General features: G+C 36.2%; 1 protein-coding gene across 1 annotated transcript in view; it reads left to right on the top strand.

Moving 5' to 3' along the window:
• Positions 1-14,380, top strand: part of IQCM (IQ motif containing M) — a gene marked incomplete at both ends in the record, with an annotated part of 244,370 nt that overhangs the window by 113,608 nt on the left and 116,382 nt on the right. The window contains one exon of the mRNA XM_081077357.1: positions 8,396-8,530. Within this exon, the coding sequence (XP_080933483.1) occupies positions 8,396-8,530 (135 nt within the window). The remainder of the gene's footprint in view (positions 1-8,395; positions 8,531-14,380) is intronic.

Raw genomic sequence — 14,380 nt, 5'->3', positions numbered from 1 at the left:
GGTAAACTGTTATCACTTTAAGCCTTTTTTTTTTTTGCATGCTCATTTCATTTTTATTCATTTAAAAAATATTTTTATTAAAGTATAGTTAGCATGCAATATTTTATCAATTTCAGGTGTACACAATAGTTATTCAACATTTATATACCTAAGGAAGTGATCACCAGAAGTCTAGCAACCATCTGACACCGTACCACGCTATCACAATATTATTGACTATATTCCCCATGCTGTACATGACATCCCCATGACTTAATTGTTTTATACGGGGAAATTTGGACCACTTACTGCCCTTCACCTTCCCCCCTTTTTAATTTTTTAGTTACAACTGATATTAAATATTATTTTATATTAATTTCAAGTGCACAGCATATGGATAGATGTTTATATAAGAAGTGATCCCCCAACTAGTCTAGTGCACCCCTGCCATTATACATAGTTATTACCTATGTTACTATTGAATATATTCCCTATACTTTACATCCTCATGATTATTTTCTAACTACCAATTTGTACTTATTAATTGCTTCACCTTTTTCACTCTGTCTCCAAGCCCCTCTCCAATCTATCACCTCGATAAATCTAGTACCCATCTGACACCATACATAGTTATTACAATATTATTGACTGTATTCCTTATGCTGTACCCTACTTCCCTATGACTACTTTGTAACAACCAATTTGTATTTTTTAATCCCTTCCCCCTTTTCACCCACCTGCTCAACTCCTCTCCCACCTGGCAATCATCAAAATGTTCTCTATATCTATGAGTCTGTTTCTGTTTTGTTTGTGTACAGTGGTACCTTAGTTTTCAAGCATCTCCATTGATGAACATTTCCGTCTACGAACGCTATAAATTTTATGGATCTGTGGCATCATTAGATAGTGAAATTCATGCTAAATTTGCAGTTTTAGGGGTTAACTTTAAAGGTCTGGAATGGATTAATCCATTTTGCATTATTTTCTATGGGGAAACCATGCCTTGGTTTTCGAATGTTTCAGAACTCGAACAGATCACGTTAGAAAACCGAGGTACCACTGTATTTTGTTCTTTAGATTCCACATATAAGTGAAATCACATTGCATTTCTCTTTCACTGACATAGTCCACTCAGGACAATACCTTCCAGGTCCATTCATGCCATCACAGATGGCAAGAACCCATTCCCTTCCATGGCTGAGCAATAATCCATTGTATATATGTAACATCTCTTCTTTACCCATTATTTTATTGACAGACACCCAGCCTTCCTCCACATCTTGGCCATTGTAAACAATGTTGCACTGAACATATGGATACATATTTTGCCTTGAAGTAGCAGTTTGGGTTAAATACCAGGAAGTGGAATTACTGGGTCTTCCTTTGTCTCTTGTTATAGCCTTTGTTTTAAAGTCTATTTTGTCTGGTTTAAGTAGTGTTACTCCAGCTTTTTTTGTTATTGTTTCCATTTTCATCAAATAACTTTCCATTCATTTACTTTCAGTCTGTGTGTGTCTTTCAATCTGAAGTGAGTCTCTTATAGATAGCATATGGAAGAGTTTTGTTTTTTTATCCATTCAGCCACCCCATGTCTTTTGATTGGAACATTTAATCCATTTACATTGAACATAATTGTTGAAAGATATGCTGTTATTGGCACTTTATTATTCATATTTTAATCTTTCTTTCCATCTTAAAGAAGTTCCTGTAGCATTCCTGTAATACTGGTTTGGTGGTGATTAACTCCTTTAGTTTTCTCTTGTCTGGGAAACTCTATCTGTCTCTCGATTTCAAAAGATAGCCTTGCTGGGTAGAGTACTCTTGGTTTTAGGTCCTAGTTTATCATCACTTTGAATATTTCATGCCAATCCTTTCTGGCTTGTAAAGTTTCTGTTACAAAATCAGCTGACAGTCTTATGTGAGCTCCCTTGTACTCTGTTTCCCTGAAAATAAGACCTAGCCAGACAATCAGCTCTGATATATCCTTTGGAGCAAAAATTAATATAAGACCCCATCTTATTTTACTGTAATATAAATCAGGTCATAATATAATATAATATAATATAATATAATATAATATAATATAATATAATATAATACCAGTTATTATATTAATTTTTGCTCCAAAAGATGCATTAGAGCTGATTGTCTGGCTAGGTCTCATTTTCGGGGAAACATGGTAGGTAACTAATTGTTTCTTTTCTCTTGCTGCTTTTAAGATTCTCTCTTTGTCTTTAACCTTTGCCATTTTAATTATGATGTTTCTTGGTGTGGGCCTGTTTGGATTCATTCTGTTTTGGAGTCTCTGCGCTTCCTGGGCTTGTATGTCTGTTTTCTTTGTAAGGTTAGGAAAGTGTTCAGTCATGATTTCTTCAAATAGGTTCTCAATTTCTTGCTTTCTTTCTTCTCCTTCTGGTACCCCTATGATGCAAATGTTTTTAGGCTTGATGTTATCCCAGAGGTTTCTTAAACAATCCTCATTTTTTGGATTCTTTTTTCTTTTTGCTGTTCCGACTGGCTGTTTTTTGCTACCTTGTCTTTCAAATCACTGACTTGCCCGTCTGCTCCATCTCATCTCCTGGTGATTCCTTCTATTGCATTCTTCATTTCAGTTATTGTATTCTTTGCTTCTGATTGGTTGTTTTTTTATGGTTTGTGTGTCCTTTCTTTTATGCTTGCTATCTCTTTGTTGAAGTTCTCACTAAGTTCCTTGAGCATCCTTATACCCATTGTTTTGAACTCTGCCTCTGGTAGATTGCTTGCCTCCATTTTGTTTAGTTCTTTTTCTGGAGTTTTCTTCTTTTCTTTCGTTTGGGACATATTTCTTTGTTTCCCCATTTTGGCTGCCTTTCTGTGTTTGGTTCTATGTATTAGGCAGGACTGCTATGTCTTCCAGTCTTGCCCAGGTGGCCTTATGTAGTAATTGCCCTGTGGGGCCCAGTGGCCCAGTCTCCCTGGTCACCTGAGGTGGGTGCTTCATGAGTGTCCCTTGTGTGTTTTGCCTTCCTATTATAGTTGAGCCTTGACTGCTGTTGGCATCTCAGGCAGTAGTATTGAACTTCAGGCTAATTGGCTGTGGGGTTTGGCCACATCCCCTGCTTATGGGCTGCTGTGTGGGGGCCTTGCCCCATAGATTGGGGTTCACCCCAGTGGGCTCTGGTGCATTGAGACCGCCCTTGGGGGCTTTGTGCTGCTTGGGGGCTAATTGGGTGGTGTTCTGCTGCGTTCTGAAGCCAATCTCCAAGTATGTTGCTCCTGGGGCCTCTTAGGAGGCACTCTGGTGCAGGTCCAGGTCAGTCACTGCCTGTGACTGGCTGGGGAATACCTGGTAGGAGGTACAAAGCCATCCACAATTGGTCACTGCCTGTGCTGTACCTGGAGGTGCATGAGAGAGGCCACGCTATGAGCCTAGAATGGCTGCCACTAGTACCAGGTCTTGGGGAGCTCTGCAGAAAGCCAGGATACTCCAAAGCCTGTGGCCACTCCTGTAAGGTTCAGCCATTGATAAAGCCTCCTTGGTGAGACACTCACTGAGTCAGCAGGGTGGAGCTTACCAGGCCAATCAGACTCATATTTAGCCTGTGGGGGTGGGCTCAACACAAGAAAGCTGGCACCCATCTATTTGCTGCACAGGAGAAGGACCCCATATAGGGAAAATGAGGATTGTCCCTCCAGTCCTTGCCCTAAAGTTACACACCTCAGTGTCTCCCCATGTGTCTCTGATGCCCCCAGAGCCACCACCCCTCCACCAGAGCCCAGTATGAGTGCCTGCCGAGGCCTTTTAGGAGAATATTTGGGTTCCCTACAGTCTTCCACTCCACTGGGATGATCAGAATCCCCACTGTTTTTCACATCCAGAAGTTGTGAGAGTTCCTCTTCCCGGCACCAGTACTCTGGGCTGGGGAACCTGGTGTGGGAGCTGGGATCCCTCGCTCCTTCGTGGGAAACCTCTGTGGTTGAGATACCTCTCCCAATTTTCAACCACCACATGTGGGACCAGCCCGTTTTGTGTCTCTGCATCTCCTACAAGTCTCCACATGGCTTCTTCTTTATGTCCTTAGTTATAAAACTTCTGGTCACCTAGACTTCAGATGGTTCTCCCAGTTGATTGTTCTATAATTTAGTTGTAATTTTAATATGTTCACCTGATAAGGCAAGCATACTTTTTAACTGCTCTGCCATCTTGGATCTCCTCCTATTGCCTCACTATAAGCCTTTTTGTTCCTATGCTTTAAATTCAAATTTCAGGGCAAGTGCCTGGTTGGTTTAGCTTGAGTCATGTGTCCAACAGTTTGCAATGGGAGAGCAGAGAACTTCGCTTGAGAGTTGCACAGAGGCTGTATCCATTGGGGGAGGGGTAGCTCCCCAAAGAAAAATTACTTATTGCTAACAGAATAACACTTGATAGTGTTGAAATTCTGTCCAGGGAATGAATTCCCCAATCTATATGTTAACTTTCAGAGATCCTTATTTCTCTTGTTTTTAATAAATTCAGTATTAGGATTAAGATGGATATTACAGTTTCTTGATTTAAAAAGTAATAAATGAGGACTTCTGGTTTCTTGTTCTGCATGTAAGGAGCTTGGAAATCTCCACTCCATGTTTAACAACAAGTGAAATAGCTGAACAGACTAAAATATCAACAACTCATCTTGGATCTGTAAAATAAGGGAGGACACAGGGCAAGCTGCTGCCCCCAAGATTGAAGAGATAGACATATGAATATCAGAAGTCACAGCTTCTCAGAGCAGAGACTCACAAGCACAAACTGATGTGACAACCAGGGCCAGGGGAGGAAAATGGACAGTAATTGATGAATGACTGGAGGCTCAGTGTGGACAACTCTTAGAGTTAAAAATTCCAGGGGGACCCAGGAAAGGGGGTGTGGGGCACCACAATATTGTGATATTTACCTCCAGGAGCTTGACCAGATCCACAGTGAATGTCAGAGAAAATGAATTATTTTGAAATAATGTGTTCAAAATAATACTGACAATATACTCTGTTATCCACAGTTATGTATATAGCTTATGCATGATTATATATGAGCAAAGTGTTGGCGAGATGAAAAGTTAGGAACAGGAAGGGAGGAAAAGAAAGCAAGTGAGAGAGAGAGGCAGAGAAACAGAAAACCCTTCTCTCATTAGGAAGCTCCTGGCACTCCTTCTACTTAAATACCCTTTAAAAAAGTGAGAGAGAAGGAGAGATCGCACTTGTATGCACTCAGATTTTAAGACTTTTGTACATAAACTCTCCACCCACTAATACAAAATTCAGAAAGATATTCTTTTATTTTTTGCAGTCCTTTTGGAATTGAGGTATAATTGAACATACAACATGATATTATATCGGTTTCAGGTATAAAGCATGATGATTTGATATTTGTATATATTGTGAAATGATCACTATAGTAAGTCTAGTTGACATCCGTTACCATACATGTTAGAAAATGTTTTGTCTTATATAGAACTTTTAAGATCTACTCTCTTAAGAACTTTCAAATATGAATACAGTATTATTAACTCTAGTTAATAATCAGAAAGGTATTCTTAATACTCTTTTGTGCATATTAATTTTATATTCCATAGTATGAATGTAGAGCTATATTAATATTTATCAAAATATGTACTAGGAACTTATAGTTATTATACCGATGACCTTTCTACTCATTTTATTTTTAGCAACCAACTTCTAAATTACACATCTTTTTCAAAATGCTCCTGCTATTTTTACTAGTTATTCTTCATCCCTAAAACTCTGCCACTAAATTAAGTTTTTTTTACCTTATAGAATCTTGCTTATTTATCTTAGTTTTACGTCCATTACATGACTTCTTCTCCTTGATTTGTAGCTACAGATTTCACTATTTTTGCATGTAAAAATAATCTCTCAGTTGTTTTGGGGGGGAATCCTATGTTGCTATGTTTTCCAGCCTTGACTCTGGTGGTTTCTAGGTGAGATGCACTTTGAGTAAACACCTTAAAGAAAATGAGGGGTGGGTCAGGGGGGAAGGGGAGGAAGAATGTTCTACTCTAAGAGAGCAGAAAGCACAAAGATAAAAACCCAGAGACTGTTACGATGGAGGAAGCCAGGAGACTATCCCTGGAATGGAGTTTGTGAGCCAGAGCAGAGCAAAATGAGACACGAGTGGGAGCAAGGTTGTATCAGGCTTTATAAAAGGCCTTTGGATTTTACCTTCATAGAGCTGTGGAGGGCTGTGAACCAAGGGCCAAGGTGGGTTTCATATTTGAACACATCATTCTGGCAGTTTTTTTTGAGAATAGGCTGACATGAGACGAGGACATAGAGGAGTCCAGTTAGGGCAAATGGTGCTCTGTGCAGCATAGGATCTGAACAGTACAAGAGAATTAGCTAAATGAACGATTTAAAGACTTACCAGCCAAGACATCCATTTCCTTGAGGTCTGAAGTAACTCTAAAGGCCACAGAATTTGCAAATTGTTATTTGTCTTCATGTTCCTTAGACAATTCTCCATCCTTTCCATATTTTGATTGCTAATTGGGGGATTTGATATCTGGCAGATATCTATGCACCTTTTGAATGCATCTTTCATTGGCCAGAAATTTTCATTTTAATTTTCACAATTTAAGTTTCATATCAACCCTAATGACACCTGCCTACAATATTAATTCTGCTAGTATGTTGCTGAATGTTTGCTTTTAGGGCATAATATACAGGTTAAGGACATTGTTATCTATCAATGTAGTTACAAAGCCATAATGTTAATATGGGCATCAGTCTGATCTAGTGAGAAACATCCAAACTTGACTGATTCAAAGAAAAACTCATAAAGGTCTATATAAGTTTTCAAGGATAAATATATTTAATGTTAAATAAAAAGTGATGTTCTTTGTGCGTTAGTTTTCATTTCTTCAGAATCAGACCCTGAGACAAGAATTCATGTACAACTAACTTATTTGTGAGTTGATCCTGGGAACTACTGTTAGAATGGAGAAGAGAGACAGGGAAGTGATGAAATAATAATAAAAAAAGAGTGTATTATCAAACAGATTACCATGTGTGCACCTGGAACTTAATTCCTCTTTGGAACCGTGTAGGCAATGCACCACAAATGCTGGGTTCTTATCCACCAACTCCACTGGTTGCGGGCCAGTCCAGGGGGAGCCTTAACTCCCTGGCATGTCTCACTTGCTGCACAGGTGGGCAGAGGGAAGTACCACAGCCAGAGGGAAGGCAAAGAGATGCGGATAAGTCAGGTCAGAACGCACAGCAATGTAATGGATAAGGCAATATGGATGGGGACACTTACAGCAACTGCTCTAGTCTGCTTATTTGAAAAGAGAGACAAAGGCATAGATATATTAAACATGAATTTACATTTATTTTACTACTGTATTTCAGGAGCTGGAATAGCTACTCATATTTAGGCAATTACTAAACACTTGTTGACTTTGTTGCTGTCTCATGACTGCCCACCTCAGCTGAACGAATGGATGCATGAATGAATGAATGAATGAATGAATAGAAAGCTGAGGTTCATATGGCTGAATGCCAGGATATACATTAACTTCTGTGAGAAACCACTTCAGTGCTTTGTCACTGATCAGCACCTATTTCAGAGCTAAACATATACTGAGGCAAGCCCTGTCATCCTGTAAATGCTGATTAACCATCAGCTTCATGGGGCTAATCCGTATATTTAAGAATGGAGACTCAGTATTATCTTTTTGAAAAGACAAAATAAAATATTTATGGAAAACTACACTAACAAAATGTATGCATAGATTCTCTTGGTCATCATCTAAACCTTATCTAATGCCAAGTATAGGAGATAGGGGAGGGATGGCCCAACTAAATGGGTGTCTGTGATAGCCTTGAGCCAGGAGTAGCAAAATACTAGGAACTAGGAAGTAGGAATATGTGAGGTCAATGAGCAAAAAGAAGACATTTTTCCATTTAGTGGCAAAATCAGTAGTAGAACAACCAATTCAGTGGAATCAGCCATACACATAGGTAGAAGTCAAAAAATGATGCAAAATTAGCAGAAGTAATAAACAATGAATACTGAAATGGGTCAGCAGAAGTCAGGCCTCCAGGAATCCTGACACTGATGCAGTGAGCGTTCACGTATGTAGTGTTAATGGAGAGTTGTCATGTAAACCAGGCCGGAAGATGCTGATGTTCTCCTTGGGGATGCAAGTCCCAGTTTTGCTCCTGCAGAATGTGAGAGGGAGAAGCCAGCTCGTTTCCTTCTAATCTTCCCCAGGAGGTTGGCATACTGCTCCTCCAAACATGGAGGCTTATCACTAGACATACAATTAAAACTGGGCTTACAGTTTCTTCAAATCCAGATGGAACTTTTAGATGGTTTGTACTTGATATATTATTTACAAAGAAAATATTTTCTTTCATCTTTCCCCCCCGCCCCTTTTAGTCTATGAAACAATGTTTGCCAAGAGAGAAGATTGGCAAGGATTGCAAAGAAGTGACCTCCTTAAGTTTTTCAACGACTGTGGTCATTACCCATCCCAGCAGCAAATTGATCATGTTTGTGACCTGATCCAGTGGGGTGAGTAGTTTCTCATTTTTTTCCTTTCCTCCTGCTTTTCCTTTCTCTTCGTTCCTTCCTGTCTATTTCTTGTTCTTTCCTTCCTTCTCTAACTTTTATTAAACTTGTCTTATAAGTCGTTTTCCTCAAATTTTTTAAAATCTGATTTTAATATATAAGAAGAAAGATGTAAAAGTTAAAAGAGGTTCATACAATAAAGTTTTTTTTTATGTGGATGGAGGAGATGATTTTAAATTTTTATGCTTTTAATATATTGTTTGATATAAGTTATATCGAACCGAGTATATTTTAAACCACCGTAATTTAAATACCGATGCTAAAAAGCTTTCTCCTGGATTGTAAATTTGGTACTAAATAATATAGCCAAGTTTGAATGTGTAAACATTGTAAACTATTTCAATACATAGAATTTTACAGTCAGAAAATCATTTCTTTTTTGAACAGTAAGTACATGAAAAGATAGTATTTTATAAGGATATTTAATAATTTGAATGGAGTGACATTCCTCTTTCCTCTAAACACTAGTATGGAAGTGGAAATTGTCTCCATGATGTGGGAAATCTCAATGAATTTTCCTTAGCTCCTTGAGATTATTCTCAATGTTTCTTTCTACGTCGATAGTACTATTATGGCTTACTTCCATGTTTAGAGATGATCGATGGATGTAGCCACAGTTTAACTGAGAAGAAAAGGTAAACAAACAAAACAAAAAATAGCAGGACCTTTTTAAATAGAGGAGTAGGGCTCACAGGCCTGTAAGAAGGTGTGATTAAGGTCAGAGGGACAAGGTTAAAGATCCATTATAGGTTTGAAGTTCTCTTCCTTCATTAGTTCTTCGTGTAAATTTACTGAATTCCTTATCTATGGGCTTCGCTTTACCACTGCTGTATCCCTGGTTCTAGAACACGTTTCTAGACTATTTCTAAATATGTTTCTAAATGTTGTTCGCAGACTGGCAGAGGCATTCATCTCATTTTATCTTCCGTCATCAGAGCAAGGCTGAATGTTTAAGTAACATTTTTCCTCGTGACAAAAAACATCAAATATTTATTATGGAAAATTTGGGAATATAGAAATACATAAACTTGTTAAGAAATAGCAATGATGAACACGTGATGTCTCTCTTTCCAGGTTTTTTCTGTGCAAGTGACATTTTTATGAAAATTGAGATTACCTTCTGCATGTTTGAAAATATGCTTTTTTTTTTTTTGGCTTAACCATACTCATAAGTTTCCAAGTCACAAATTTATTTTTTTACAGCATTATTTATAATTGAGTAATAATCTGTCATATTGATGATCTATAATATGTTTATGTTGTCCACTGAATTGTTTCCACTTTATAAAGCATAATAATAATATGAAAAAAATAAATGCAGCAAAATAGAATCAATTAGGCACTTCAGAAACTTATTCTGATATTGTTAGTAATTTAAAATATAAGTTCTTTTCAAATTAACAGTTTCATAAAGATATATTTCTCTATTGATTATTTTGGAGTATATCATAAAGGCTTAGATTTAGAGCATAGCTCTGGAATTAGCTTCCCTGGTTTCATTCCTGGCTCTACTATTTACTATTTGTATGTTGTTGGATAATGTATCTCTGACATGACTCATTTTGCTCAACTATAAAAGGAAGATAATACTATCTAAATCACTGGGCTGGTGTGAGGTTTAAATGAAATAATTCATGTAAAATATGTGTTATAAGTGCTCAATAAATGTTTGCTATTATTATTCTTAAGTAATTCTTAAGTATACTTAAATAATTATGAAAATACATTTTCATAATTATTTTTTTACTTTGAAATGTTTAAATGTTGAACCTAATTGTATAATGTCTTATTTTTTATAGAGGTTATTTATTTAATGTCATTCATTGGTTTCCACCCACATCATCTCTCTTGATTATTATAATGATCTGTGTTCTAGAGGAAATGATATGCTGTTTATGCTTATTTTACAGATGAAAGAACTGAGATTTAGAAAGAGACTTTTCTATGTTCATTAATAGAGCTGGAACTTTATCCCTGGTCTCTTTAAGAGTTCAATGCTCTTTCCATTTTACTATGGGAGACATTTTAAAAGTCAATATCATGAAAACATAATTGGATGGATGATTGCAACATTTTTGATAGCTAGTACTGCCTTTCATTGATCTTTCATAGACTAGTTCAAGGTTTTCTGTAAATGAATGGGTCTATTAAATTTCTTACGAAAACTAGAATTTTCAAAAGAAAACTTAGTTTAAAATCATATTGTTTTGTTATAATGCCTAAAATTGGGAAGCTTTCCTTTATAGAAAGGAGCCACTCTAACATAATTTTAAGTATATGTCCAATTATTATATATCCAATTAGAAAAATTATTTCCGTGCATGAGAAGCTTTCATCTAAAATGGAATGTTCTAAGCAATGGAAAGAAAATAAAATTTGGGGGAAATGGAGCTAGATTAATGGTTTTCTACTTGCTTCTGGAGTATAGTCCCTTTTTAAGAGAATCTGATTTTATGCATTTTACATTGTCAGTCATCTTCATTCATACTGACTTCTTTGATTGTGGATAATAGCTCCAGATGTGCAACCTACGCATTTTTTCATCCAGTAGAATATTTCACCTAACGCATATGCAGTTAATTCAGTTGATTAACTTCTTCAGTGTATGACACCAAGTAGGTCAAATTCTTAAAACTATGTGTTCAGGTATTTTTAGCTTTTTAAAAAAAATTTTATTCTTATCACTATGGTAACGAAAAAATTTTGTGACTGAGGACATGATTTTCATCTGAAAGTCTTCTTTTGGGAGAGTGAAGCAACTTTAGGCTGCATGTATAGGCTCATATTAAAAGGTGAAGGCTGTGCAAACATGAGAACCTTTACTTGGGATTCATTTAAATCTCAATGAATGAAACTAATAACAATAGAATAGCCTATGTGAAAACAAGGAAAATAGAATAGTACATATTATCAATTCTCACATCTGCCTAATTTTTAGAAACTTAATCTTGAAAAGTTGTCCAATATTTTCCCAACATCTAAATAGAACTTTTAGTTGATTTTCTGAAATTGAACTAAAAACAACAATGAAGACAAATTCATTTTCATTGTGGAGTCTTAGACAAAAATCTTAAAATAAAAAAACATAGAAGGTGCTTGGATGTTATTTAACCTGACATGTCCTGTGCATCTGAAGAAACTATGGCCTGGAATAGAATGTGAATTATTTCAGATTCCCTGACTAGCTAGTGACAAATTGTAACTATATCCTGGGTCTCCTGCTCCTTGGAGCATACCGCATTTCCCCGAAAATAAGACCTAGCCAGACAATCAGCTCTAATGCGTCGTTTGGAGCAAAAATTAATATAAGACCCGGTCTTATTTTACTATAATATAAGACCGGGTTTTATATAATGTAATGTAATGTAATATAATATAATATAGTCTAATATGACATAATATAATACCGGGTCTTATATTAATTTTTGCTCCAAAAGACACATTAGAGCTGATTGTCCAGATAGGTTTTATTTTCGGGGAAACACAGTAGCTTTGTTTACCACAAATAGATAATACTGCATTTGCTGCTATGTTCTCAAGATATGGCTTTATGTTATTGAATAGGAAGCATATAATGACTTTCCTTAAATGTTTTTTATATGAACAGGTACTCTAACAATAAAATTTTAATTATGTAGAAAAGGGATTAAAGAGGATTAGAAAAAGATACTGAATTCTAGGATATAAGAAATATGAGGTATTGGCAAATACTGATGGTAAACAATGCAGATGTATTAGAGGTAGAGTGTTATTAAAGCCTCATTTTAAGTAACTTATAAAAAAGAAATTTAACACATTTTTATTGTAAAAATTTTGAAAATACACACTATAAACAAAAGAAGAAATTAAAAATACTGGAGATTTTATGTTCCAGGATGATATGTGGCTACTGACTAGAGGTCAACTAGACTAGATACCCAGTTGTTATAACGATGTCTTAGTGCCATCACGAACATTTGGGGAAAGTGTCTGGCAATCTGGCTACCATTTTTATATAATAAAAATGTGATTCCAGTGTATATTTACATTGCTGGTACAAATCTCAGTCCATGAACTCACTGTTTTTCTATAAGGAGTTAATTTTTATTTCTGGCCTCCAACCACCAAAATTTAAGTCCATTTGGCTTTTCATTCTCTTTTTTTGTGGTTGTGGCTAAATACAGATGGAGGGCATTTATGTAATGACATGTGGAGTGTCCACTGGATCTGCAATATCATCTGTCAACAGAGGCATCTCCTGGTATATTCGTTTGTTAGGGCTGCCATAAATACCACACACTGAGTGGCTTAAACAACAGAAATGGGTGTGGATCATGGATCACTTTGTGTTTATCATACTTCAGGTTCATTGAATGTTTTGGGTCTGTAGATTAATGTTTTTCATCAAATTTGTCAATTTTTCTGACTTTTTTTGGTTTGTTCCCCCCCACACACATTTTTCTCTCTTTTCTTGCCTTCTAGGACTCCTGTTAAATTTATATTAGTACACATAAGGTTATCCTAGTGCTGTCTGAGAGACCGTGTTTGTTTATTTTTTCAATGTGTTCTTAAAAGTGGATATCTATTTCAAATATATGATGATGGAAGGAGAACTGACTCTGGGTGGTGAACACACAATGGGATTTATAGATGATGTAATACAGAATTGTACACCTGAAATCTATGTAATTTCATTAACAATTGTCAACCCAATAAATTAAAAAAAAGGTGGATATCTATTGATCTATCTTCAAGTTTCAGTTTCTCCCTGCTGCCTTCTCAAATCTGTTGCTGAGCCCATTTTGTAATTTTCTTTTTCATTTTTTTGTTATATTTTTGTACTCTAGAATCCATTTAAATTTTCGTAGATTCCATTTCTCTTGATAATCCCCATTTTGAGTAATTTTCATATTTTTCTTTAATTTTTAAAATACAATTTATTTCAATTATTCGAGCATATGCATAATAGCATCTTTGAGGTTTTTGTCTGCTAGTCCATTCAGAGTCAGTTTTTATTGACTGCTTTTTTTCCCTGAGTATGGTTCACACTTTCCTATTTATTTGAAGGGTTTATTTTTGTTGTTGTTTTATTATTGAATACTGGACATTTTAGATAACATGTTGTTGCAACTAGGGATTCTGACCTCCTCTACTCCAAGGGTGTATTTATTTAATAGTTTAGTTACCTACCTGCACTTAATATGTGGAATCTGATCTGTCTCCCTCATGGTGTTTGGCTATTCATTTCTCTGCTCAGTTATTGTTTTAATTATTAATTTTTTTTAGAGTGACTCCTCAAAATGTCATCTCTGATCTGTATAACTTAGTTGTCAGCCTATGATTAGACAGAGTATGTATTCAAATACCTTGAGCCCTCCGCCAGTGTATGTCTATGTGGTTTGGGGAGCACATTCAATGTTCAACTTTGTGTCTGCCTCATATTTTACTTTCCACTGGTATTCTTGGTTTTGCCTGTTTATTCCCATTGTTGCCCAGTTACTTGAGATGTGTGCAGGGGTTATCAAACTCTTCTATGGCCTTCTTATTTCCAGAATCTACCTATTAAATTTCAGGCTGGTCTGTGTTGCCCCAACTAAACTGAACTTCAGGCTAAGAGAGCTGCAGCTTCTCTCCATTTATTTCTTATCAAGTGTGTTATGCCAGTTGTCAGTGCCAATGGTGTGGATTTTTCCCCACCTCTTCAAATCAATTTAACTTCCTATGATGGCTGGTTATGGGGAGAAAATAATAATCCTTATTTTAGGCATATTGATATTGGTTCAGGTCTTCATACTCTTATCATGATCCAGTTGA

This window comes from Rhinolophus hipposideros (genome assembly GCF_964194185.1).
Source record: "Rhinolophus hipposideros genome assembly, chromosome: 16".
Classification (NCBI taxonomy): Eukaryota; Metazoa; Chordata; class Mammalia; order Chiroptera; family Rhinolophidae; genus Rhinolophus; species Rhinolophus hipposideros.
This window is presented reverse-complemented; position numbering and strand designations above follow the sequence as displayed.